This window comes from Nematostella vectensis, chromosome 10 (assembly GCF_932526225.1).
Source record: "Nematostella vectensis chromosome 10, jaNemVect1.1, whole genome shotgun sequence".
Classification (NCBI taxonomy): Eukaryota; Metazoa; Cnidaria; class Anthozoa; order Actiniaria; family Edwardsiidae; genus Nematostella; species Nematostella vectensis.
In genome coordinates this window covers 14,524,127-14,551,242 of record NC_064043.1, presented here as the reverse complement: position 1 = coordinate 14,551,242, position 27,116 = coordinate 14,524,127, and the positions used below count along the sequence as shown (strand labels likewise).

Genomic DNA, 27,116 nt, shown 5'->3' with positions numbered 1-27,116 from the left:
GCCGGGCATTTTAAAGAGGCTATAGTATCTAGCGTCGCACTGTTTTGATCTACTAGTGTTTTGCGGGTTACCTGTATATAAATAACCTCGTTATGAATACGAGGCTAATACATGTATGACTACAGTTTTCTGTACGATACGTCATCAGCCGGGCATAGTGGCGCATGCCTGTAATCCAGCTGCTTGGAGGCTAGAGATGTTGAATGGCTTGAGGTGTGGACCCCTGATGGCGGTCGTGCTATGTCGATCGGGTGTCCGCGCTAAGTCGGGCGTCAATATGGTGCCTAGAGAGGAGTCTCGAGTCACCAGGTTGGTTAAAGAGGAGCGTACCGGCCCAGGGTGGAAACACAGCAGGCAAAAGCTCCCGCGTTCTACAGTAGTGGGATCGCATCTGTGAATAGGAGGCCGTCAACAGCTATGCCAAGATAGTCAAACTCATCTCTTTTTTTTTCGCAGTAACATTTTTTTCCCTTTTTTTCTGCTGTCAAAGACTCCCCCCCCAAACTTATTTTTTACGTCCTTTTCAAGTTTTCGCCAAACCATCTTCAATATTTTGAAACGAAAAAGACATGAAAGGGAAAAGAAATTAGCTTTATCCTTGGCCTGTAAAGTTGATCTGATCTACTTGATCTGACCTTGTAATAATCTTTAGGAGAAATGGCGAATTTCCTTTTAGGTGAGATAACAAAACAATGCGCGGCAAACAGAATACTATTTTTAGGTCGTATAAAAAACTTCAACAGGAAGTTATAATTTTAGATCGTCTAAAATTCATTCCCGGTCTTTCATGGAACATCAATTTTCTCGTTAGCTGATTGGATGTTCACTAAAACGGCGCGTGCTGATTGGTCAGTTCCACAGGCGCTCCTTTTCCTACCGAATTTGAATACAAGACCACGCACGTCCTGCTTCGATTCGCTGATCTCGCACTAAAGTCCACGTTTTGTTCCACATAAAACTGATAATCCCTCATTCATGGGTCCTGTCACAGGGGAAATAGAGGATGCCGAGTAAGATTACAACTATTTGCATACTGTTTGATTAAGCATTAGAGACTGTCGTCTGCAGAAAGGGCGCCTGTCCGTTTGTGATGTGCTTTTGTTTACTTGCTTCTGTGGTGTAAATTCTCGTCGTTCGATTTCTATAGGTTTGGACAAGTTGGTAAACAAGCTGGACTGGATCTACAACCATGTGCTGAAGTAAGTATTGTACTGTTTTGACCATTTTAGTTTTACTATCTTATACTAATGGTAAAATCATAATATGCGCGTGCGAGTTTAGAAGCCTCTCAAAATACCTCAACATTCTTTCTTACATCAAACCGCAGATTCGATTTACAAAATCTAAATTGTAGTATACTTAATGAATACCAGGGTTAAGCTTGTTTTATCTTAATTTTATGTTAGCTTTAAGACTTTCTTTAGTTTGTTACACCGTCCAACTTTTTAGTAGAATGACGGTTGGAGATTCCTTCTCTTCATTCGAGTTTGACCGACGAATCTGGGGTCAATTAGAGGGCTAACTTTACTAGTTATACCTGAATCAATTTGCATGAAAGTTTGTGATTCAGATTAACAACGAAGCGGGAAACCGCAGTACATGGAACGAAGAAACAGGAGAACGCAATGAGGATACTATATTTGTCACGAAAGGAATAAGTTAATTATGTTATTCTTTGATGGTTTGGACACCAAATTAACAGATAAACTGATTTATAGTAAGATGTGTCAATAGTTTGAATCTCTTTGGCAGCTATGATACGTAATGATATATCAACTTGCCAATATTATTAATGAGTTATTTAATAAAAGAGAATTAATAGATTATACACAAATCATAGATACAATTGTTTATACAGTTTAACACATAGTGTATTATCCTGGTAACTTAAATTAGTCATAGATTTTTGTGAAACTAGCACGCTGTTATCTAAAGCTTATCAGAAGAAGCTTGTTAGATTGAAGAGCGGTGTTTTTTTTTTGGGGGGGGGGGGGGGGGTGGGTGGGGGGGGAGCACCTAACCTCTGTCTCTACCTCAGGGTAGAATATAGGTCTGTGGATGGGAGGGCTATGGGGGGGGGGGGGGCAGGGAGTAGATAGGTTTAAATAAGCCTCTTGAGAGACATTGCCTGCCCTTGGGAGTCAAAGAAATCTGACCTGTAGCCATGGGAGGTTCAGAACCGTCCCACATGCCTGAAAGATCTGTTTGAGTAAAAGAAAAATGAGAAATATTGTGAATTTGGAAAATAGGTGCCGAAAAGTTACAAACTTGGAAAAGTGATCTGTATCTACAGGCATAGGGTGTCACTTGCTTCCAGACGAGCCACATGCCGTGGATTAAATCAATGTTTCTGTTAGGAATCAGGGCATAAATTGTGTTACCACAGTTATTAATTTGTTATACTTATTTACATGTCTGAGGGGGAGGGGTAGTAGGGGGTGTTGCACACAAGCAAAGATTTCATATACAAAATTCTAATTTACAGTAGATTCACTTTTTTCATCTAGATTTTATTTCTTCCTCACTGAATCCTCTATGGATTTTGGCAAATCTTTCTCCAGATTTACTCAGCTGTATTGCTCAACGCAAGTTGCCCAACAATTGACAGCACTATCTGGAATGGTCGACTGCGTCCAAGACAACCATCAATCAGAATCAGGAAATTAAAAGAGGTATTGTTTATTTGTAATAAAAAAAAGTAGTTGAAAAAGCTATTTCTATTCAACCTGTTGTCCTTTTGCATTAATATGGTAAAATTATTGAGGAAGGTGGCAAGAAATTTAGTTTTTCTGTCCAGCAGGGGGATTAGATGTGATTTTGGCTGAATGCTGATATCTCAGACCCTTCATGACAACTGAAACTCCACCTATTCAAACCCTCAAGGAGAAAAAAAACATTTGAGTTAGTGGGGAATTATAGTATGAGTAGGAATGACTGAGTAAAAATGACTGAAAACAAGTCTCTGGAGAGCTTTTAGGCCAGTTGAGTTATTTGAGTTTAAATTATTGGTGTTCCACAGTAAAACTATCAACTATTTGGCTAGAAAACTGGGTGCCTAGCCTCCCCTCAATACCAGAAAACTTGTTACCTAGTCCCCTCCCAATACCAGAAAACTTGTTACCTAGTCCCCTCCCAATACCAGAAAACTGGTTACCTAGTCCCCTCCCAATACCAGAAAACGGGTTACCTAGTCCCCTCCCAATACCAGAAAACTTGTTACCTAGTCCCCTCCCAATACCAAAATACTTGTTACCTAGTCCCCTCCCAATACCAAATCATCCCCTAGACTTACCCTTGACATCATCTTAAGGTCAACCTGTTACCTAGTCCCCTCCCAATACCAAATCATCCCCTAGACTTACCCTTGACATCATTTTAAGGTCATACTACATAAGCATGGGTAATACTAGTGGTAGTCTATATTAAGTAAAAATAATCTTGTGGTCTATTTCAAATTCAGGCACTTTGTTTGGCTAGGCTACTAGTGGTCTATAAGATTGAATCTGCTTTTAATGAAATAATAAAATTTTTCCAAGGGTATGAGTAACATAGTTTGTAAAGCTAAATCCTGATAATGAAGCCACAAAATCCTTTCTAAATACATTGGCTTGTATCAGTGAGCATAGACGCTCGAGTGCTGTAACATAACTTTAACAGGCTTTCTAAGTAAACATAGAAAGTGATGTGCAAATATTGTGCACATATCAGCAAATTTATAGCAGAATTTGTGGCTTTATTAGAATCTAGCCTAATATACCTTGTCTCTTTACAATGCTTTTTCACAGTTATCAAATGAAATCAAAGGATTGCCATCTCGTATGGTTGATTTTTGCTGCGATTGCTAGATGTCAAAGACTTTGTAAATATTGTGAAGCTTTGGGTCACACTGACTACCTGCCAAATAGGTAGTCACAATGCCATTGTTAAATAACTACTAATGCTACCATTATCTATAGGCAAAGCCTTCCAGCCGGCTGAGTTTGTTCACTGTTCAGAATTTTGATCTCAAGGACTTCAGGGTAGGTGAATTCACTACCTTCTCTACAATGCTTTGGGCAAAGGGCGAGTGATTTGTGTGTGGTCAAGAAATGCAGGGTTGAATTATCAGACTTGCATCTTTTGTGTGTCAGATATTTTCAATTGATGACAGCACAATAACAGTTGCTCACTCCCCAGCAGAGTTGGACATAAGGGGGTAAATGGCATCTGCCCCTCCACAACTGAATGCAAAGAATGACAAAGGCTTGCCACAAACACCAGACAAAATTTTCTACATGTTCTTGTCATTGTTGATATAGTATCATTTTTAGGACAAAAATTGAAATCTCCAGAACCCCACCACCTCTTCCTTTTGTCCTTCCTTAAAGTTAAGCAAATTTATCTTTATCTTTTTAGAAGCAACTAAAAGCTGTTAAAAGAAAGCGACCAAAAGATGAGACCCCATTGAAACCTGAGGATTCTGAAAATAAAGTGAGTACAACATATGTATATGAGAGTTGCTCTTTCATATTAAATTAAAATAGAGCAGGGCTTCTTAATTTCACTCAAAATTTGTGCCCTTCACGGGGTGTAATGAACCGTTCATGGGTACCACCCACCTCAGAGATGGGTGGTGCATAGATTGCACCTGATTATGTTGGAACCTCCCACCCCACATATGGGGTTACCAAATATGGAGGAGGAAATTTTATTCACTTTCTATAGCTGCCCACTTGAAATGCATCCCCTCTTGCACAAAACTATTCACACATGGGAGTGCAGCTGGCATTAGAGGTGCAAAGTTGTACTGGTACCAACGATTTTATACCTCGCACCATCACATCTTTCAATCATCTGCTCACTCAATCATCTGCACTTCCGGTATATTTCCACAGAGTACAATAGTGCATTTTGCGAATGGCGATTTAGTGCGATTTGTGCAGCTATAAATGCGGTTAGTTTCTCCAGAGCTATTTGAAAATATATATCCAAATACATTTAATTAATTCAGCTTTCCATTATAACATGACGGCAACTGGGCACAATTGGTGCATAAAGGGTATTTATTAATTTTTTATTCACAAGGGTCTTAGAATTCCCTTTATACATCTATTTCAAAATATGTTGTCAATGCAAATGGCAAATGCCAATTGTTAAATGGCAATTCTACTATCAAAAAATACCATGGAACTCGTCAAATTTCTACTGAATGCAGGAAAATGTGGATAATTTCTACGATTATATTACTTATCATGTTTATTCTTTCTAATAATTATACCAGAAGCAGTGATTGTTCTTAGAACTGCCATTTGCCAATTGCCATTCGCCATTTGCACTGACAACGTTTATTGAAGTAGGTGTATATGGACTTACCTAGTGTCACACCATGATCAAACACGAGGATCTTAGAATCCTCTATATATGGACTTACCTAGCATCACGACATGATCAAACACGAGAATCTTAGAATTCCCTATATATGGACTTACCAAGCGTCACACCATGATCAAACACGAGGATCTTAGAGCCCCCTATAAATGGACTTACCTAGCGTCACGACAAGATCAAACACGAGGATCTTAGAATTCCCTATATATGGACTTACCAAACGTCACACCATGATCAAACACGAGGATCTTAGAATTCGCTATATATGGACTTACCAAGCGTCACACCATGATCAAACACGAGGATCTTAGAACCCCCTATATATGGACTTACCTAGCGTCACGACAAGATCAAACACGAGGATCTTAGAATTCCCTATATATGGACTTACCAAACGTCACACCATGATAAAACACGAGGATCTTAGAATTCGCTATATATGGACTTACCAAGCGTTACACCATGATCAAACACGAGGATCTTAGAATTCGCTATATATGGACTTACCTAGCGTCACACCATGATTAAACACAAGGATCTTAGAATTCCCTATATATGGACCTACCTAGCGTCACACCATGATCAAACACCAGGATCTTAGAATTCCCTATATATGGACTGAACTAGCGTCACACCATGATCAAACACGAGGATCTTAGAATTCCCTATATATGGACTGAACTAGCGTCACACCATGATCAAACACCAGGATCTTAGAATTCCCTATATATGGACTCACCTAGCGTGACACCATGATCAAACACGAGGCTCTTAGAATTCCCTATATATGGACTGAACTAGCGTCACACCATGATCAAACACCAGGATCTTAGAATTCCCTATATATGGACTTACCTAGCGTCACGACATGATCAACACGAGAATCTTAGAATTCCCTGTATATTGACTGACCAAGCGTCACGCCATGATCAAACACGAGGATCTTAGAATTCCCTATATATGGACTGAACTAGCGTCACACCATGATCAAACACGAGGATCTTAGAATTCCCTATATATGGACTGAACTAGCGTCACACCATGATCAAACACGAGGATCTTAGAATTCCCTATATATGGACTCACGTAGCGTCACACCATGATCAAACACGAGGCTCTTAGAATTCCCTATATATGGACTGAACTAGCGTCACACCATGATCAAACACCAGGATCTTAGAATTCCCTATATATGGACTTACCTAGTGTCTCGACATGATCAACACGAGAATCTTAGAATTCCCTGTATATTGACTGACCAAGCGTCACACCATGATCAAACACGAAGATCTTAGAATTTCCTATATATGAACTTACCTAGCGTCACACCATGATCAAACACAAGGATCTTAGAATTCCCTATATATGGACTGAACTAGCGTCACACCATGATCAAACACCAGGATCTTAGAATTCCCTATATATGGACTTACCTAGCGTCACGACATGATCAAACACGAGAATCTTAGAATTCGCTATATATGGACCTACCTAGCGTCACACCATGATCAAACACGAGGCTCTTAGAATTCCCTATATATGGACTTACCAAGCGTCACACCATGATCAAACACGAGGCTCTTAGAATTCCCTATACATGGACTTACCTAGCGTCACACCATGATCAAACACGAGGATCTTAGAATTCCCTATTTAGTGACTGAACAAGCGTCACACCATGATCAAACACGAGGCTCTTAGAATTCCCTATATATGGACTGAACTAGCGTCACACCATGATCAAACACGAGGATCTTAGAATTCGCTATATATATGGACTTACCTCGCGTCACACCATGATCAAACACCAGGATCTTAGAATTCCCTATATATGGACTTACCTAGCGTCACGACATGATCAAACACGAGAATCTTAGAATTCCCTATATATAGACTTACCTAGCGTCACACCATGATCAAACACGAGGATCTTAGAACCCCCTATATATGGACTTACCTAGCGTCACACCATGATCAAACACGAGAATCTTAGAATTCCCTATATATGGACTGACCAAGCGTCACACCATGATCAAACACAAGGATCTTAGAATTCCCTATATATGGACTCACCTATCGTCACACCATGATCAAACACGGGGATCTTAGAATTCGCTATATATATGGAATTACCTAGCGTCACACCATGATCAAACACGACGATCTTAGAATTCCCTATATATTGACTTACCTAGCGTCACGACATGATGAAGCAAGAGGATCTTAGAATTCCCTATATATGGACTGAACTAGCGTCAAACCATGATCAAACACGAGAATCTAAGAATTCCCTGTATATGAACTTACATAGCGTCACGACATGATCAAGCAAGAGGATCTTAGAATTCCCTATATATGGACTGACCAAGCGTCACACCATGATCAAACACGAGGATCTTAGAATTCGCTATATATGGACTTACCAAGCGTCACACCATGATCAAACACGAGGATCTTAGAATTCGCTACATATGGACTTACCTAGCGTCACACCATGATCAAACACGAGGATCTTAGAATTCGCTATATATGGACCTACCTAGCGTCACACCATGATCAAACACGAGGCTCTTAGAATTCCCTATATATGGACTGAACTAGCGTCACACCATGATCAAACACCAGGATCTTAGAATTCCCTATACATGGACTTACCTAGCGTCACACCATGATCAAACACGAGGATCTTAGAATTCCCTATATATGGACTGAACTAGCGTCAAACCATGATCAAACACGAGAATCTAAGAATTCCCTGTATATGAACTTACATAGCGTCACGACATGATCAAGCAAGAGGATCTTAGAATTCCCTATATATGGACTGACCAAGCGTCACACCATGATCAAACACGAGGATCTTAGAATTCGCTATATATGGACTTACCAAGCGTCACACCATGATCAAACACGAGGATCTTAGAATTCGCTATATATGGACTTACCTAGCGTCACACCATGATCAAACACGAGGATCTTAGAATTCGCTATATATGGACCTACCTAGCCTCACGACAAGATCAAGCAAGAGGCTCTTAGAATTCCCTATATATGGACTGAACTAGCGTCACACCATGATCAAACACCAGGATCTTAGAATTCCCTATACATGGACTTACCTAGCGTCACACCATGATCAAACACGAGGATCTTAGAATTCCCTATTTAGTGACTGAACAAGCGTCACACCATGATCAAACACGAGGCTCTTAGAATTCCCTATATATGGACTGAACTAGCGTCACACCATGATCAAACACCAGAATCTTAGAATTCCCTATATATGGACTGAACTAGCGTCACGACATGATCAAACACGAGAATCTTAGAATTCCCTATATATTGACTGACCAAGCGTCACACCATGATCAAACACGAAGATCTTAGAATTTCCTATATATGAACTTACCTCGCGTCACACCATGATCAAACACCAGGATCTTAGAATTCCCTATATATGGACTTACCTAGCGTCACGACATGATCAAACACGAGAATCTTAGAATTCCCTATATATGGACTTACCTAGCGTCACACCATGATCAAACACCAGGATCTTAGAATTCCCTATATATGGACTTACCTAGCGTCACGACATGATCAAACACGAGAATCTTAGAATTCCCTATATATGGACTTACCTAGCGTCACGAAATGATGAAGCAAGAGGATCTTAGAATTCCATATATTTGGACTGAACTAGCTTCTTACCATGACCAACACCCAACATCCTACTTCGTCGATTTTTCTTGAACCGCTTTTTCTGAAACCATCATTTTATGTCTATTTCTTTAATAGTCCCGTGGGATTAACCCTTACTTATTTACATTTTTTAAGCTATTTCAAACAAATCAACCAAAAGGAGATTTTATTCGCGCTTTTTTTCATTCGCATTTGTGTTGTGCGCAGTAGTTTAGTTTGCACATAGTTAACAAGATGTGAAATTGCCGCTGTTGTGCTTTTTTAATTATCAAAAATACTCTAGACGAAATACTAATATACTTAACTTTTCATGCGTTTATCTCAAGAGTCTAACCGCCTACGCGCAATGCTGACCTCAATATCTTCCAAGAGCCTCTTAACCTCACTTTGCCAAGGCGGCAATAGATGGACAGACTCCAAGTGCAGACTTTTTATGACGTTATTTTATTACGTATAGAGTGACCATCTCGAGCGCGTGTTGTCTTAACTTGTTCTTGACTCTTTTAAGTATACTGACCTTAAAAACATCGATAAAACGATGACTGCGCCCTTGTTTACGCGTATGTCTAGTATTTCTAGGGAGTTACTCACGAACAATGAATTTGTAGCAAGAGGTTAATACATCCCTTTTCGTCTCTATCCCCTTTCTTCTCTTCTCGCATTCTGCAAGTTTGGACTAATTAAACTTCGATGAACTGTTCTTAAATGTCACGACAACTTGTATTGAAAGTCGCGCGACTAATGACGCCAGTGTTGCTAACAAAAACAACCGTTGTTTTGACGTTTAATTCGAGCTTAACGATTTGCGGCTAACCCCAAAGTTCGCCTGATACAATATCAGTAGTTTTAGTCCTGTTAGTAGGTAACCCGATGTCAACGCACGCTGAGCATAACTTGTCTTCCGTCGCGTTGTTCTTTTTCTTTGACTAAAATCTTCTGCGATTTTATTTAAAGTCGTCGTGCCCTCTGAACTGTAACGTTACGTGACCGTCTGAATGAGTTGTTAGTCTGTTTTTTTTTTCAGTTTAATTGACAATATTACAAACAAGCATAAATTTGACTGATCGAGAGATATCGTGGTGTGACGAAACAGCAATGGGCCTTGAGGGGCTGCTAAACACCCTTGATTTGCATTCCAAAAGGTCGTGTTTCTCCAGAATTAGTCCGCGACCGAAAAGAATTTATTAATCATCCCATAATCCAAACAGCAGTTCAACGAAAAAGTGTGGAATCGCGTCGAAAAGTAGAAAAGCGCAAAACGGGGGATTTTGACAATTTAAATCGTTATGGATTTTAATGGAAAATAGCAGAAGACATGGACTACGGTTGAGATGGCGAACTCTTGAGATAAAATCACGGTTTTCTCACGTCCAGCGACTGGGCTATTTATCGTTTATCAACGTAAGCTCTTGACCCTGGAGAAACGAAATATCATGAGCCGGTCCATTTTACGAAGACGAACTTTTCACGCGAAAAAAGCTAATTTGTTTGATCCAGCTTCAGTGATGGCTCCAGTTCTAAAAGCTTCGCTGGAAAAGGTTTCATGGGCATTTTATAATTCCCTATCGCCTTACTTGGAGTTTTATGCTGTTTTCTGCTCGTTGGTGCTCGTGTGATGTTTGATATTTGTTTTAATATCAGGAGCCGAGCAGTAAGAAGTTTATGAAGGCCGTGCGGACTAAATCTAGTGTTATGAGCAGCTCGGTGGAAACTTCAGTTCCACAATCGCCTTCACAGCGGCGCAAGGCTGGTGGACTCGTGCAGGTAGGGGAATTAGACCTTGTTTACAACATCCATTCATTCAGTACTCATTTCCATTGCACTATACTTATAGCTATAACAATCTCGCGTAATTCTCACACACCGAATGTGTTATTTTTTCGGTAAATCAAACCAAGATAGAAAGCAGAGGCACAAGTGTCGCTGTTCGGTGGTATTTTTTTCTACCGTTTCATATATTATACACTGTTTTGATAGCAAATAATCTAAATTCTCGAGTTTCACTATACCTGATAATTCATCTTCTGAAATTTGTTTTTTACTCGGACTTTGTATGCTACGGTTATTGCCACTAACTGTTTAAGTCTCCCTAACGTGTTGCTTCAGACAGCATTCCACCAGAACTTGCTTACGACTGCAAGTAATAAACAATTTAGAATTTATCCCAAAGTTATCCAACACCGATAAAATCTCGCGCTATGAGCTTCAATTGACTCTATGGGGATTAGTGGAAATTATTTCGTTGTTCGCTAGACAACAAGCGTCTTGAAGAATCCTGCGCTCTTTTTAAAATAATCAACGTATCCTTTTACTTTGTGGTTTACAACAATAGCAACTTTCTAACTCATGAAAACAAAATCAAATACTTTTTGCTTAAAAGTTTTTCTCGACGCAAACTTTTCGTAAACCAGTTCACTTGTGATCATTCACTAAGTGAGTTAAAGTGTTCACGTAAACGCATACTAGAAGTGTCACGCGATCTTTGACTCTAAATTCTTGCCTTGAGCTATTTCCTCTGCGCTTTATCAGCTGCTCCAGCTCGCTTTGTACAATGCTCTTAGTTTATTAACTTTCAGTCAACCCGCACTCTAGATTTCGTACCCGTGGAGTGATTGGTTTTTCCCTTAGCGTAGCTTCCGCTATGTCCTCTTTCGCGTTTTGAAATAAGCTTGTAGGCATTTTGGTTTGGCGTTGAACCTGAGACTATTATTGTCTTTCCTTCATTAGTTTCTCATATCTTGTATGCTTGATATTATTGCGTTGTTATCTGACTTCTAAAAGTTAATGAGCATTAGGTAAACACCTTAACAGAATTAGCACTTTCCGTCAAGATTGTTTTAGTGGAAAACATAGGCCTGGCTTTAGGGGAGAGGGCGAAACATTGTTCGATATCGGGTCGAAAGGTTGTTCAAAATGACTTTGTTTTTATAATTTCATCAATCTCTGCCTCGCCATTTGTCTTTAGTATAGAAAACAAAAAAAAAGAGGCACTATATTGGCCATTCTCCGACTTCCGCCCCCATTGTGATGGCAAACATAAATACACTATTACTGTATTGCCGTTATATCCATATACAAGAAAAGTACGATCATGTATATAACACTTTTTCGTGATATGGATGTGTCCTCATGCCATGGTTGATAACAGAGACTAAATAAGAATAGCATATTGGGTTCCCGGCGCACCGGCGAATCAGAGTTTCATTCCATTGAAACTAGCAATCTTCAGGCTCTAGTGCTTCCTGACAGTTCAGTTTTCAATCAGACCATGTCGTTATGCACACTCTGCCATGCCTCATCGTCCACCACGACACTTTCGATGGATCCTCTTGATGTATTCCTTTTGCTTTCAAGAAATCACTAGAATGACATGCTTGCAGAAATTCGTAATGATTGAAAATAGACTCTTAAGTCATTTTAGCAGGTACATCCAGGGATGCCCGCGCTAGAAAAATAATCATGTTGCTACTGTAGCCAGCTTTTGCAAAATTTTTATCTTGTTTATTCCCTTCATGATGGCCATCTGCTCGACTTTAAAACCAAAAATGAAGAAGAAATAATTCTCCGTTTTTTACTCTTTACTCTATTTTCGGTGACAACAGTTTTTCAGCTTATATCTTAACCTATTATATATGCTTCTTTAATGCCTATTTTTATTTTATTTCTTCATTCCCATAATTTATTTTTTTCTTATTCCCGTATCTGCTTTATTCTACTTCTTTACGTATTTTGCTTTAATTAACTTCTTCAGGACTTCTTCATCCCTTTTTTTCTTTGTTTGCAGCGCTCCTTTAGTTTGCGGGTTGGCTCAGCCAAAGATGAAGATTTTGCCAAAAAGTATCGCATCGTGCCTACACCAGTCAAAAAGCGTGCGAATAAGGTGACACGATAAAACACGCCACAGGTATCCCAGTAATATCTGTGAACGTGGACATTGTGCTTATGATGCAGCAGCTTTCACACTCATACAGGAAAGGCGTAGTAAAATTGTTACGATTTTCAATTTCCCTCAGCAATCTCCAACTGCTTAACCATTTTTTGGCCTCCGACATTCAAACTAATGTGATCGAAAATTTGGTGTTATGTACAGGTGGAATGATTGGAAATCATATTAGTGTTGAGTAATTTAGTTGTTTGTGAATCATCGGCGGGATTTCGTAGAATATTAAAAACCACAGAAATACTTCATGCAAGTTCATTCAATTGAATGAATGATTACATTTATTATTTCCGTCCCTTGATAGCAAAAGTAACATGACTGTTAAGTCACATGATTATTATCGCTTTATTGCTGCTTTAATAGGTCTTCCCTTGACGGCTAAGAAGTGACTTCATCGTTTGCTAATATTATCCCCGTTGAGAGCTTTGGTGTGTCACGGTCACATAACCGTCCTTGTTTGCAGATATTGCCTCCTTTGACAGCTATGGATTGACACGGTCACATGACCATCTTTGTTTGTAATATCGCTCCCTTGCGCAGCTGTGGAGTGACACGGTCACACTATCATTACCGCTTTATTGCTTCTTACATACGTCTCCTGTTTACAGCTATGGAGCGACACAGTCTCCAAGGGCCATGTGCAGACGCTCTCGCCGATGCAGCTAAGAAGGCAGGAGGTAACGCACATTATTCCAGTCACGCAAGACCTTTTTCCATTTAACCTTCTAACCAATACCGTAGATGACCTAATAAACGCCCGGGGCGTTTATTAAATTTCGATGGTCCGAGGGGGCTGTTCATTAGATAGGAGGCGTTTATTAGAAAGGGGCGTTCTTTACAAACTATGAAAATATAACAAATCCATTGTCCAAGTGCAGTGGGGTTCTAGTCTCAGCCAGGAACAAAATTATAGCCTACGTAGCAAGCGATTTAACAGTGCAAGTATGCGGTAAACGAAAACGAGAATTAGGCCATACCTGGATGCTACACTGCGATGACAAAACGAAAGAAAATTGCTGACATCCTAAGCAATGAGATCAGGAATTAAATAGAGGGGGGCGTTTGTTACAAACGTGTAAGCTTAGGGGGGCGTTCACTAGATCAGAGGCGTTCTTTAGATAGGGAGCGTTTTTTAGGTCATTTACGGTAAGCCGCGAGTCACGCAAGACCTTCTTCCATTTAGCCTTCAAACCAATGAGCCACGAGTCACGCAAGGCCTTTATTCCATTAAGCCTTCTAACCAATGATCCACGAGTCACGGAAGACCTTTTTCCATTTAGCCTTCTAACCAATGAGGCACGAGTCACGCAAATTCATTCTCCTGGCCTTTTCCCATGAGTCCCATGATTGTATATTTACTGAAAGCAATATGATAATTTCTTGCATTCTATAAAACCTTTCAACAGATGTCCATGCAGCCAGGGTTACTTAAAAATGCTTTGTTTCTATTGATCTATCCTATTGTTGTTGCAGTGGCCACATGTATGCTTCTTGCGAGCCTATTTTTAACGGATTGTGTTGATCCATTTAGGCCATATACGAGCTGTCGTCAGGCGAAGAAGATGTTGTCTCAGATCTTACCATGATGCAAGAGGTACGAATTCTAGCCTCGTACAAGCAGTGTAAACCCATATTGCCAAACCATCATTTTTGTGCCGAAAATGCTCTATATGATGTGTACAGCCCAACATTGCTGCATGTTATTCCCACATTATGTTACAGTTTTTATTTTTGTCATTTTAATGTAAAACAACAACGAGCAGCAGCAAAGAGAACAACACGACATTAACCAAATAATGAAAACAACAACAACAACAACAACAACACAGCAACAACAGAAGCGACAACTTCAATTATACGATTAAAGCCAAATAAAAGCAATACCTTCAACAGCACGACGATAGCAGCAGTAGCAACAGTAAACCACTCCAAATCAACACAACATCAACAAGAAAAACACCCCAAATATATTAGATGTGATAAATTGCAACACAAAACTAAAACACAACATCTACCTTAAACACAATATAAAAACGTTTTAGAGCTAATGGCAGAATAAACCTCAACGGAAAGGGAATGCAGGTATATGGCATCCGAATTTAGTAGAAACCTAATGGTCTCTATCTATCTTGGGCTAGTTTCGACTTGCGTTCTGTTCTATTCAAGAAAGAGTGGGAAAATCAATGTTAATTTGCACTCGCACCCTTGTGGAGCCTTAAAGCATGACTTATTTTATGACATTACAGGTGTATTATAAGCCCATGTACAAGTTAAAGCTTATGAGTGAATACGAATTCACGACGATATTCGGCTACATAGAGACTTTATTGGAAATTCACAGTGGTAAGTAGATGGCAGTAAGTAACATTTGCGATGGATCAACGGACTGTACACCACATTATAGTGGAATCTGTTATAACGATACTCAAAATGACAATAATTTCATTTATTATCCCATTTCGCTTTTCCACAACATTGAAATATTATCACGTTTGATCGTTTTCTTTCCATATGACGCTTTTTTTTTCTGTTCCATGCCATATCGTTTAGTCGTTAAAGAATCCCCATTGGGACATTCGTTAACAAACCTTTGTAGTCAGAAGTAGAAATTCTGACGGGTTTTCCACCTCGCATTTGCATGACTTTTGTATTCTAACAGAAAGTTGTCTCGCACATTTTTTCAGACATTATTGTCAAGTTAAAAGCCGCTAGATCATCCGCAGATGGTATGACGGATAGTATAGGACAAATCATGTTAGAATGGGTAAGTGCTGGCAACATTTTATTTTCTGAAAAGGCCGTTTGGAGAAACCTGGTTAGCTATAGCTATAATGATGTCAAAGTACATGGCACTGCTACCTGAATCCGAACCTTTTATTTTACCTTGAAAATCTTTATTTTGCTTCACCATTGTGGAGCCATTGCGGGGGAGACAAAAAGAATGTAGTAGAATTTTTCCGTTAAAAATCATGACTTCAAGGAGTCCTGGTTCTCAATGATTGATACGTCATCGACCGGAAGTAAACTGGTGCGATTACCGCTTTAACACATTGACCCCTCAACCGGCCTGTACCGGCTTTGGGAAGTACCCACAACCCAAAAAATTCATAAATTCAAAATAAACACAACAAGATGAAGATACTCAGGCATCAGTCTAAGGGATAAATGGTCTTGCAGATATGCATCCAACCAAGGTGTTGGTATCTACTCTTAAGCCAAATAATAGCACAGGTTCTTTGACAAATCTCAAATCGAACAAGGAGAGAAAAGCAGAATCACCCCTCTCAATAAAACGCTCAAAATACCACACAAGGGAGAGAGATCAGCAAACACAGCTCAAGACACAAATAGATACTTTTATTCTGATCCTCCAGGTACATTTCCTTGGCCTCAAAACACAATGTCCATTCCTTGAAGGATTGTACAACCACGAAAATATCTTTACGTATTGCAAAGCATTCTGGGAGATCCAGGGGAAAATTCACGAGGGGAGGGCCAGTCAACACTCCTCTCCCCAAAGTCAGATGGTTTTTTATAAGTCTTTTCACCCCGAAGCCAAACAAATCAATTCCAGGTCATACAGACCCAGAATAGCAGTGTAAACAATTTTGGAATCAATTTGGTTTCAGAAAAGACAGCATTTAGGAGAGCTGTGGTGATTCATTAGAAAATTATTTTCTCATCCGGGCAAAGCCAAACAAGAAAAAATCATCATGAATCCACCTTTGCTTGCAAATATCCATAAGCAAAGCACTCAATTATGCCCCAAAAGACTTCATGATGTCCTGAGACACTCTCCTAATATGCTCATAGCTGTATTTTTGATGAAAAATACAAGCAACCACCAACTTGTGCTGGCTTCAGCACATCGATGAGGGATTAAAAGTGGGGACCGCAAAGCACTGTTGAAAACCTTGGATACCGCTGACTAGGTGCAGCTGTGTTTGACTTTAACGGGCTGTATAAAACTCAGAATAGGGGGGGAGGTATCTGTTTTCAGTCTGTTTTTTTGTAAATTCAGCTCCAAAAAAAGCCAGGAGTCAATGGGTTAAGTTACTTACCTACATGTTGTGGTGCAGTTCCCTAGATTGAGTTGTTACGTCAAGTACTGCGCAAACCAGTTCGAGGCCAAGGCCATGTTAGATGAGAAGATGAAGAGCGATAACAACGTCAAGGATTTCCTCCAGGTACGGGGCAAGCTCGAGGACCTTTTTGACCACCTTAACATGGGCACATGACAGCATAGGCATTATCCTTATCTTTTTCATTATCCTTTCCTTGCTGTTCCATTGCCACACTCTCAGCTTCCCAATTCCATCTCTGCCTCCCCTTGCCATCTTCTTTCCCGTGTACTCTACGCTCCCTGCAACCCCCTTTGATCCCCACTTTACACTCCAATCTTCAGTGCCTCTTCCATCCCCATTTACCTTACTACCATAAAAATTTACCCGCTTTGTCGCACCTCCTCCAAGTCTTGCCAAGTTACTTTTACCGCCTTCTCCCTAACATCTTTCTCCTCTCCACTTAGAATTTACGCCACCCCCGTCTGGGATTTGACATACTTCTCATATACTTAAAGATAACTGATTACCATCGTTTAAATGATCTTTCAGAGATGTCAAGCCTCACCTTTCAGTCGCAAGTTGGATTTATGGAGTTTTCTTGGTAAGAAGATTTCATACCCAAATTCATAATTATGTAACATCACGATTATAATCATATTTCCATCTTGATCATCATCATCATCATCGTCACTATCACCATCTTCACTACCATCGTCAACATTACCATATCTTCATCACCTTTACCATCATCTTTGTCATCATTATCATCATCGTTACCATTACTACAACTGCAACCATGATCATGTTAAAATCATCAACATTTATATTATCAATTTACCACCATATCATCCACAACAACAGCAACATCATCGCTACATAGAAAAGGACGTTGAAATTGCACATGCAGTATTCGATTGTAGTGCAACCAGATATCAAATATGGCCTTCTGTTGTACATAAGAATGCTTCCTCAACATACCGCTGCCTGTGAGTTTACAATGGGTTCATGTATCCTGCAGATTCCCCGCGCAGTCGCTTGGTCAAGTATCCTCTCATGCTCAAGAGTATTATGAAACTAGTAAGTACAATTCACCTTAGATTCCCACCAAGTACAACAGGTACAATTCACCTTAGATTCCCACCAAGTACAACAGGTACAATTCACCTTAGATTCCCACCAAGTACGACTCACCTTAGATTCTTACCTAGTACAACAGGTACAACTCACAGGTCTCTTTTGCTTGCGAACGCCAGCCCAGCGAAATACAGAGAAAAGAGGCCTCTGCTAGCAGGGAAACAACTAGTACAACTCACCTTAGATTACCACCTACCTAGTAGAACTAGTACAACTCACCTTAGATTCCCACCTACCTATTACAACTAGTACAACTCACCTTAGATTCCCACCTACCTAGTACAACTAGTACAACTCACCTTAGATTCCCACCTACCTAGTACAACTAGTACAACTCACCTTAGATTACCCTGTAAATGTATTGTTTAAAAAATGACAAGTAATGTAAAGGCTGTTTTTGTACAGCGTTAATTATGAATAAAGCCCTTCACTGACTTTACCCGCCAGTATAGATACTTAGATACTGCTCAAGCAGTTTACAGTCACAATACGGAGTTAGGCCTAGTAATTCCTGTACTTTCACTGTTGTTTGTACCATTGGCCAGTGTCCCCAGTTCCTTTTTGGTTTCTTTAATGGCAATCAGTTGGTGTCACATCGATATTTTATCTCTTGCAGACTCCAAGAGATCACCCAGACCGCAAACTATTGGAAGATGCAGTAAGTTCATGAACGACAAGGGAATCCGCTCCCTAAGCATTGGGCGTTTAGTTAAACGTTTTTGCCTTTGCCTACAGATCGCATGCATAGAAACAATCATCGAAGACGTTGATCAAAAGACGGGCGAAGCAAAGGTACTATTATCAGTAGGCGAAAAGTTATCCTCATTAATAAAATTATTCTCTTATCTCTTCTGCGATGCCTGTATTTTGACTCCTCTTTTTGCTCTAGTGCCAGTGTGTTCTGAGCAGGATTGTCTTCCTCTATGACAATCAGATGTGCCCAGAGCTTTTCAAATCAAAAAGACTCCTTTGCAGTGGAGTACTGAAAAATAAACACGGAACTGTAAGTACAAGAAGAGATACTTCTATTACTATTAAGATGTCATCATCAATTCTATTTTCTTGAAATTTTGCAAGATAGTTAGAAAACAGGGATTATGGGTATCATTTGGAAACTGCATTTTTTAATGTAATTTGTATCAATCAAGAAAAAAGTATTGGAAGAACTGTTTTTTTATACTTCGATATAACTTATTATTCATACAGTAGTATGCCATATCTGCAATGTTTCGGTGAATAAAGGACGCCGTCCTTGCTATCATTGCCCCTTCTTGATCCTTAAATTAGTAGCATTTACGGCAATCAGTAGCAGTTGTGACAAAATCATGTTGGCTAAACTCACCCTCGAACAATTCGTAAGACTTCTTACAGCACTGGAACCATAAGTATTGACAGTTCTAATGTACTCGCATACTTTTGAGACCAATGACCGTCAAGTATCTAATGCAGAGACACTGTTCCAGGATTTTACTCGAAGAAGATGCGAAACATCAAGCAACAAACGGGAGGCTCTTCAAGCGTTTTCAATTTTGTAATGCTCTCATTTCAATCATGAGATTTTTCTTCCCAGATCCCGAGACGAAAGACAGACAGAAACTTACATTGGAATGAATCTGTCTCGCTAGTGTCACGCACGAACTTAGATACAAATATGATTGTTGTTTATCCAACGTTTGCCTTTGAAATTTAACTGCTGTTATTGTTGTTGCCGTTTATATGAGGCCTACAAATGAAATATGCACAGTACACGTTCGCTTGCACGTCATTTATTCACGAAAATTGAAGATTCTACTTATTTCAGTAATTGGTGGAGGGCTTTGAAAGTATGCGAATTCTAACATTACTGCGAATACTGTCCATACTTTTGGTTACAGCGCTGTAAAGCAATGTGATGGTTTGCTGATCAAGTATTTATTTACAAATGATGTTGTTCTGCACAGAAACTACATGCATTTCTATTTGAGAAAGTCTTCCTACTCACGCGGCCAGCAACAAGGGGTGGCAGGTCAAGTTACCAAGTGTTTACAGAGGTAACACACAAAAGTCCTGATGTGAAAGCAGAACTTTGAAAAACAGAAGATCCAACTAACTTATTCTGCAATCATCATTGATTTCCACTCGTTAAATCGCTTTTCTGGCTTCGGTGATTCAGGCGACTTGTACTTTAAGAAATCACGCGACTTTCACAAAATCACAAATTTGCGCGCGCTTCGGCTTTTTAGGGAAAAATAACAACAAAAATCGACCTATTCAGCACTCCGTTTCTGGAGTGACTTTCTGGAGTGACAGCCGCAGACATTAATGTTTATTTTACCATCTAAAAAGTCATGTGATATCTTATTGCAAGTCGCCTGCATCTAGTACCAGTTCGCCTTTCGGAAAGGTGGCGTGATTGGAGTACGTGATATCAGTACTGGCCAATGAAAACCCTTCAAGGATCTTGAATGACGTAAGCCAGAGTAGAATTTTGAAAACTGCAGTAAAACTAATCACTGGGATAGCAAAGCTGCCAAAATAATCCCTCTTTAAAATCCTGTGACACCAAGCCTCTGAAGGCAATAATGCTCATGACAATTGAACAACTCCATGAATATTATATAGCCTTTATTTTCTGAACAGTGTGGTTCTGTCGATTGTTTTAGCCATTGCTGGCAGAGTATCTTTTTGTTGAGGATTTGCCAGATGGTGACGTCAGGCTCGGAGGGTCATTCAAGACAGCAATATCAAGACTAGCAACCTGTAAGAATGCTAAAGGAGTTATCAGTCTGATTAAGAGACCACGATGTAAGAAAACGAATCCCCGTGGCCCTGATGTCGTCTTTGAAAGCTATTTTTAGATTGCGTGAGCTTGTCAATCATAGCATCCATATATGGTTCGTCGCGCCATATTTGGTTATGGGCACCTCGCAAGCTAGTACATTTTCACAAACTTTTTTCCTTCTGCACTTCTTTACTTCGTTCGCTACATGTTTTTCATCCTTTTAGCTGCTCTTCATAACTCATGATCACATTGCTACTCGTAGGATGGTGTCCTGGTATCTGTTGAGTTATCTAATGTTGTTTTCTTAATGTTATTTAAATAATTGAACTGGAAAACGTCGAGCAGACGGCGAATTTGGAGTTCATTCAAGATGCGTCGGGCTGACTCCTAAAAATACTTTTTTTCTCTGCAATTCGGTGGGATAGAATACCTAGGCATTCTCAGAATCTATGTTATGTATTTTAATACAAGAAGGCCTTTTTTCTTTGATTTACGATATTTTTTTAGATGAATGAACTTCAATTCTTCACGCAAATGTTCAGAAATCATGTCACTCAAGAAACCCTTGTCACTGGAATAAGATTCACTTCATTATAAAGATTGAAAGCTTTTATTTGTGAAATACGTGTCTTAAAAGGAAATTGGAAGAGAATTGTGTTGCAAACACAGATTTATGATTGATCATTTGTTTTTATAATTTGCAAATCAGCTGTAAAAACTTTTTACTGGGAAAGTTGATCCCGACGCCTAAAATCACGCACTCTATGCATTTCAATGTCTTTAATGTCAGAGAAACGGTTGATTGGATCCAGCATACTCTATGGAATATCATTTTCACAGCGTTCGTAAACATAGAAGGTATATTCTGTCAAAAAGATTACCCTAACAACCTCTGCCGGTTCACATCGGCTCAAGATGTGATCGCGCGTAAGACTCTTGTTGCTAGGATACGTGAGCGCTACCCAATCAGAGGCGTATATAAAAATAACTGCTTGTTCTAAGAATAGTTTTCGCGGACGACATCATTGGAACATACCCTAATACGGGGGATTCGTTCTCTTACATCATGGTCTCTTGGTCTGATACCCCAGATGACGTATAGAAGATTCTGATTTTCACGATAAAGGAGTTATCGGTTTTCATGTTAAAGCTTTGTTATAATAAAGTCGTAAAGGTTGTTACATTTTCTGCAAAAAAATCATTACCTATCACCATCGACAGTTAATGTTGATACTCCTTCAGAATTCTGCGGCCTGTCAACAAAAGACTGTTACGACTATATGGAAACCAGGTTTAAAGGAGTTATCGGTCTAATGCCCCTTGGGATAGTAATTGTAGTATTTGCAAAGAAATGACACACTTTTTGGCAACCAAGGGAAGTGCACCCCTTCTGTGTATGCGCCTGACCATAATTGCCAAAATATTAATACTTGGCAATGCAGAGGTAGAATTTAGGGATTTTAACTTATCCCAAACATTGACAAAATGGTCACCCCAGTTTGACTTTTTCCTGGATCCTCTCCTCCAGGATGGATTGACAAAGCCTCAGTGATTTACTGCCGTGCTATTTTATAACACAACCATAAGAGTTATTTTTTTCCTTGTTTGTATCTCCCAATGCCTAAGTCATTATAATTTTTCTTACAGCAAGGAACGTCTTAAGAATCTCAAGTACTGACCGACACAATGGGCAGTCTCACACACTGCAAGCATCCAGCGAGCCGGACAAAAGGCAATGGCTAAATGCTTTACGAAGTATAGTGAGCAGTGAGAATTATAAGACTTTTATATAATAGTTTTCCACGTAGAATAATTCTAGTAGCCTCCAATGCATGCACAACTATCTTGTGCTGGGGATTCATTTCCAAGGGAAATGTTTTTTGTACATTTTCATACATTGTACATTTTTTCTCATTTCGATAAAAGACCTTGAAGGTGGAAGAATAGAAAGAATTGGCTGGTATGCTGTGATAAAATTATACTAGTATCTTTGATAGCAGAGCAACTACATAACAGACCTTGACTGTCTATATGCCTACATTATAAGTTTCTTACACATTTTGTAACAGCCCTGAGTTCCAGACAAACAAATGCTAATCAAGGGCAAGTGGAAGCGCTTGGCCTTTTCTTTACATCTTGGGTTTGACCAGTCTGGCAACCAGAGTTATTCAATACACTACACTGACAGAATAGCTGGTAAGATAAGCTGATGCTTATTGAATTTTAAACAATCACAATTGTCAACACTTATGTGCCAAAATCTTGGACTCTATTTGTCTTTTGTTTGTGAGGGGATATCTCAAGAGGGAACCCCCTGATGACACCTGTACCTTGTTTTTCTAAATTCTCTGAATTCTCAGTAGCTAAGACATTTTCTATGAATAGAAAATGGTTCGACAGTGTCTAATGTCCTCTCCCTTGACCAATATTATACCAAATCATTTTCTGAAAGCATTTAGTAAAATACTTTAGCCCGATTCCATGTAAACAGTAAGATAGCAAGAAAAAAAGATGGAGTATCTAGATAAAGAAACATTTCCCAGTTATTAACATTTATGAAAGTATGTTTTCCAGATGATATATTTTTTATTACCTGCTTTATAAACAAGAATATTTGCAAAATAACGAATGGTAAAAAAATAAGAATTCTTTTGAGAATAAGTGGCAATTTATTAGGGAAGGAGGGGTCATTGAAGCACATGACGTAATGCTACCCTTTCTTCAATTCCCTCCATAACAGCAAACCATATAGACTGTTATGATACATGAATAGGAATATGGACTACTAGCTTAGTTTGTGAAAATATTCAAATAAGTAGGATCTGTTAAATGCAGGCAACTGTGATAAAACAGTGTCTGTTTTTAATTACAAGATAGTTAATGTCCATATAATTTATGTACAACATGGAACATTGTAAGACAGTTATTCCCCGAGTCAGATTGGCTGCATATCTTGTTAAAGGCTAGAGATACCAAATTCTTAGCCCACATTGAGTAAATGTTACAGCAAAATACTTTGTAACAGCTGGCACTACTAAAAAAAAGGCTGTCTTGGCCTTAATTAACAAAACACTAGTATTTGACATTTTTTGTCTCTAAGTCAAATACCACTGTTCGATTCTTCTCAGGTGTTCATTCTCAGTTCTCAACTACTTGGGTGTGATGATTATCTGGCTAAATCTACTGTTAGTTAAATTTATACTGTAAATAGTCTAATTATATAGTTATATGTACAAATGATGTGATGATGGCAATAAAAAAGAGAAAATATGTTTGTTGTACAAGAAGAGATTTCATTTCAAGTTGGGTTGAAAGCTATGAGCTTGAGTGGGTCCAATGGCAGTGACACAGCACTTAGTGGCTTGAAAAAACCTGAGGGATGCGAGGCTGTAAAGACCAGAATAGTGATGTGTTAAGGCCTAAAAAATAATAATAAATAATAATTTATAATTATTATTATTTATCATTGACTTGGGATCAAAGTGAGTCAGTGAATCAAATTCACTGAAGTTTAGATAATTTTTTAACTATCAATTATTTTATAATTATTTATTATTTTATAATTGACTTGGGATAATTACTTGGTTTCTTATAATGAATCAAATTCACTGAAGTTTAGGTAGTTTTTCAATATTCTTGGGATGGGAAGTTCATTGATTTTTCTGTGGTACTGAGGAATCATAGCTCTCCATGCTGCAATCCTGCTACAGTGAAGCAATGTCCATGGAATTTCTGAAATAAAGAAAAAGTTATAACTTTCTGACCTAAACAAGTAGCTTAGGGTATGTATGGGAATTGTTGTAGAGACAGTTTAAGAGATCTACAGTCAAAAGAAAAATGAATGAAAGAAAGACAAAAGAGAGAAAAATAAAATGATATGAAAAAAATATATACTGTCCGCGGTCCCTGTAATGTAAGCCTTAAATTTCCAGAGCAATATTATCCAGGAACTCTGCTTATTCTCTGGCAATGTTGCATGTTCGATTTACCCATTGCATTTAGAAGAAATGCTTTGCAAGTTTCATCAGTAGTGATATCCACAGCTCTTCTCCCCTCAACATCTCTTTTGTGTAGATCAGCCCCAAATTTCACCAGCAAAGTGATACACATTTTGCAACCATGCTTGGCAGCAAGATGCAATGGCGACAGATGATGGCGGATGGTATTTGGGTTTGCCCCGGCTAGTAACAAGATCCTTGTGCATCTGCAATAATTCTTCAAACATGCAATATGTAAAACAGTTCCATACTGATTCTCACATTTATCTACTCCGGCCCCATACCTCACTAAGAGGTCTACACAGTGCGCATGACCTTGTAGCACTGCCTCATGCAGTGGTGGAAAAGCCGTAGACAACTCTGAATTCACATCAGCTCCCATGTTAAGAAGCAATTGCACTGTTTTGAGACAACCCCTACAACTTGCAAAGCAAAGTGGCGTACTTCCATCAATGTTGCAAATGTTAACCTGGAAGCAAATGGAGCAAACAAAAAAGGTAATTTCCATAAAGGTAAGTACCACCTTTGTGTTTTCGAAAGGCTTTCAAATGATTGTGAATCATAACACAAATATTATTCATGTAATTACTACCTCCAAAGTGATTTGTACAGTATGGGTATCTGGTTAGTTTTACAATTGAAAGTAAAAAGGGAGGGGTTGATTGACATTTTTTAACATTTAAATTATAGAATGACTATCACAATCTTATTCTAGCAGGCTAGAATTCTTATTCTAGAATGGCTTATTACTAATTGTGTTTGGTTACATTTTGTTCATCTTTTTTTTTCATTTAACAAATTTTGAAATTTATGAACCAATTCATATGATCAATGCAAAAGAACTATAAAACTTATAATGCTACATAGTTATGACTAGAGGGGGAGGAGGAGAAGGGCACTACAAGATGTTATAAGGTGACTGGACACAGGTGAATCATTACTTTGTAGGTGGATCAGAGGGTACCAGAGCAACATGACTTTCACATTTTACTGACTCCCCCCCCCCCCTAAAACCGCTGGAGGTATAGGTGACTTGCACTAACAAGTCACATGGCTTTTTGAGCATCAAACTCAAGCCAAAATAAACACAGAAATGGCTATGTATGTCGCACCAGAAAGTGCTGGAAAAATAAAATATTCCAATGAAAATAAGCCCTTTCTGACAAAGAATCTTATTGGCTGATTATGTAAGTGCCGAATTGGTGGTATAACCAGAAAGACTGCAGACAAGCTTTAGATTGAAACAAGGTTAAACAAATGTATGCTGAACACCTCTGTGAAACAGAGTTGTTGGGCTGATATTTCTAGTGTTAGCCCTTTCATTAGATGCTGAATAAGTGGCTTTTCATGTGCAAGTCACTGATAGCCTGGCTGCACCTCACACTAGCTATCCCCACGGCATAAATTTACTCACATCAGCTCCAGCACCAATAAGTATCTCCACACATCTAACATGCCCTGCAAGACTTGCTTCATGCAAGGGTGTCATCATATCTGCAGATCTAGCGTTGATGCATGCACCATGCATAAGCAACACCTTGATGGCAGTGTCATTACCACGGATTGCAGCTAAGTGCAGTGGCGTCTCAAAATTTCCTGGATTACTGTAATTAACGGAAATTCCTTCCTGGTTTAAAAGCTTATGAAATGATTCTGGGCACCCATTGCCCTCTCTTATCATTTGAAGAAGGGCCTCGTTTGGATCCATTGTATAATAATAGACTATCAATTAGAGGCATTTGGGGACGATCCAAGCAGATAAAGAAACTAGTGAAAGTGCTTCCGAGTTACTTGATCTATCGCGATGTTCGCTTCTTCCAGATTCACGTGTAGTTCGTGATTAGGTCAGCAGCGAATAATGGATTGTTCTGTATAACAAAGCTCTGTGTCGTTATTTGGACGAAGCCGTTTACATTGTATGCTCCCGCTTGCGACTTTTCAAGTTTAATATCCGGCGTACATCCTCTTCTTGGATATGATTGTAGCAGCCGATTTTATCAAAACAAACATGGACGGATAATAGATTTGACCTACTGTTACTTACCGGGGAGGGGTGCGGAGGAAATCAGACGTTAAGAGCTCCCTGGAAAAGCTTGTTTGAATTATAACCATTACAAAAGACTTCTTTCGCTTAAGGAACTATGTTTTAT

The 27,116-nt window shown here is 39.1% G+C and overlaps 2 protein-coding genes across 4 annotated transcripts; one reads left to right on the top strand and one right to left on the bottom strand.

Moving 5' to 3' along the window:
* Window positions 1-871: 871 nt before the first annotated feature.
* On the top strand, window positions 872-24,240 carry LOC5509426 (neuroepithelial cell-transforming gene 1 protein). Of its 3 annotated transcripts, none has more exons than XM_032378356.2 (20): window positions 872-1,010; window positions 1,148-1,199; window positions 2,562-2,672; window positions 3,957-4,019; window positions 4,396-4,470; window positions 10,711-10,833; window positions 12,854-12,949; window positions 13,618-13,686; window positions 14,541-14,603; window positions 15,256-15,352; window positions 15,694-15,773; window positions 17,089-17,196; window positions 17,623-17,674; window positions 18,092-18,150; window positions 18,824-18,865; window positions 18,943-18,999; window positions 19,097-19,210; window positions 20,148-20,237; window positions 20,850-20,946; window positions 22,616-24,240. In XM_032378356.2, the coding sequence occupies exons 1-20, from the start codon at window positions 976-978 to the stop codon at window positions 22,759-22,761; spliced, it is 1,629 nt and encodes a 542-aa protein (XP_032234247.2). In that variant the 5' UTR covers window positions 872-975; the 3' UTR covers window positions 22,762-24,240. The 3 variants fall into 3 exon arrangements, with proteins under 3 accessions (XP_032234247.2, XP_032234248.2, XP_048589766.1); XM_032378357.2 differs by having other exon boundaries at window positions 20,850-20,991; XM_048733809.1 differs by lacking the exons at window positions 872-1,010; window positions 1,148-1,199; window positions 2,562-2,672; window positions 3,957-4,019; window positions 4,396-4,470 and adding an exon at window positions 10,127-10,607 and having other exon boundaries at window positions 20,850-20,991.
* On the bottom strand, window positions 23,618-27,011 carry LOC116616295 (ankyrin repeat and SOCS box protein 13). The gene is made up of 3 exons (XM_032378359.2): window positions 26,381-27,011; window positions 24,958-25,435; window positions 23,618-24,700 (listed from the first exon to the last, which is right to left on the bottom strand). The coding sequence occupies exons 1-3, from the start codon at window positions 26,672-26,674 to the stop codon at window positions 24,558-24,560; spliced, it is 915 nt and encodes a 304-aa protein (XP_032234250.2). The 5' UTR covers window positions 26,675-27,011; the 3' UTR covers window positions 23,618-24,557.
* Window positions 27,012-27,116: the final 105 nt, after the last annotated feature.

Bases quoted from the DNA above. Each gene is read 5' to 3' on its own strand.
- LOC5509426 (XM_032378357.2), top strand. From the start codon at position 976: ATGGGTCCTGTCACAGGGGAAATAGAGGATGCCGA. The intron at 1,011-1,147 runs GTAAGATTACAA...CGATTTCTATAG, and splicing joins GGGGAAATAGAGGATGCCGA to GTTTGGACAAGTTGGTAAAC. The intron at 1,200-2,561 runs GTAAGTATTGTA...ATCTTTCTCCAG, and splicing joins ATCTACAACCATGTGCTGAA to ATTTACTCAGCTGTATTGCT.
- LOC116616295 (XM_032378359.2), bottom strand. From the start codon at position 26,674: ATGGATCCAAACGAGGCCCTTCTTCAAATGATAAGAGAGGGCAATGGG. The intron at 25,436-26,380 runs GTGAGTAAATTT...ATTTGCTTCCAG, and splicing joins TTATTGGTGCTGGAGCTGAT to GTTAACATTTGCAACATTGA. The intron at 24,701-24,957 runs GTAAATCGAACA...TCTTTATTTCAG, and splicing joins ATTTCTTCTAAATGCAATGG to AAATTCCATGGACATTGCTT.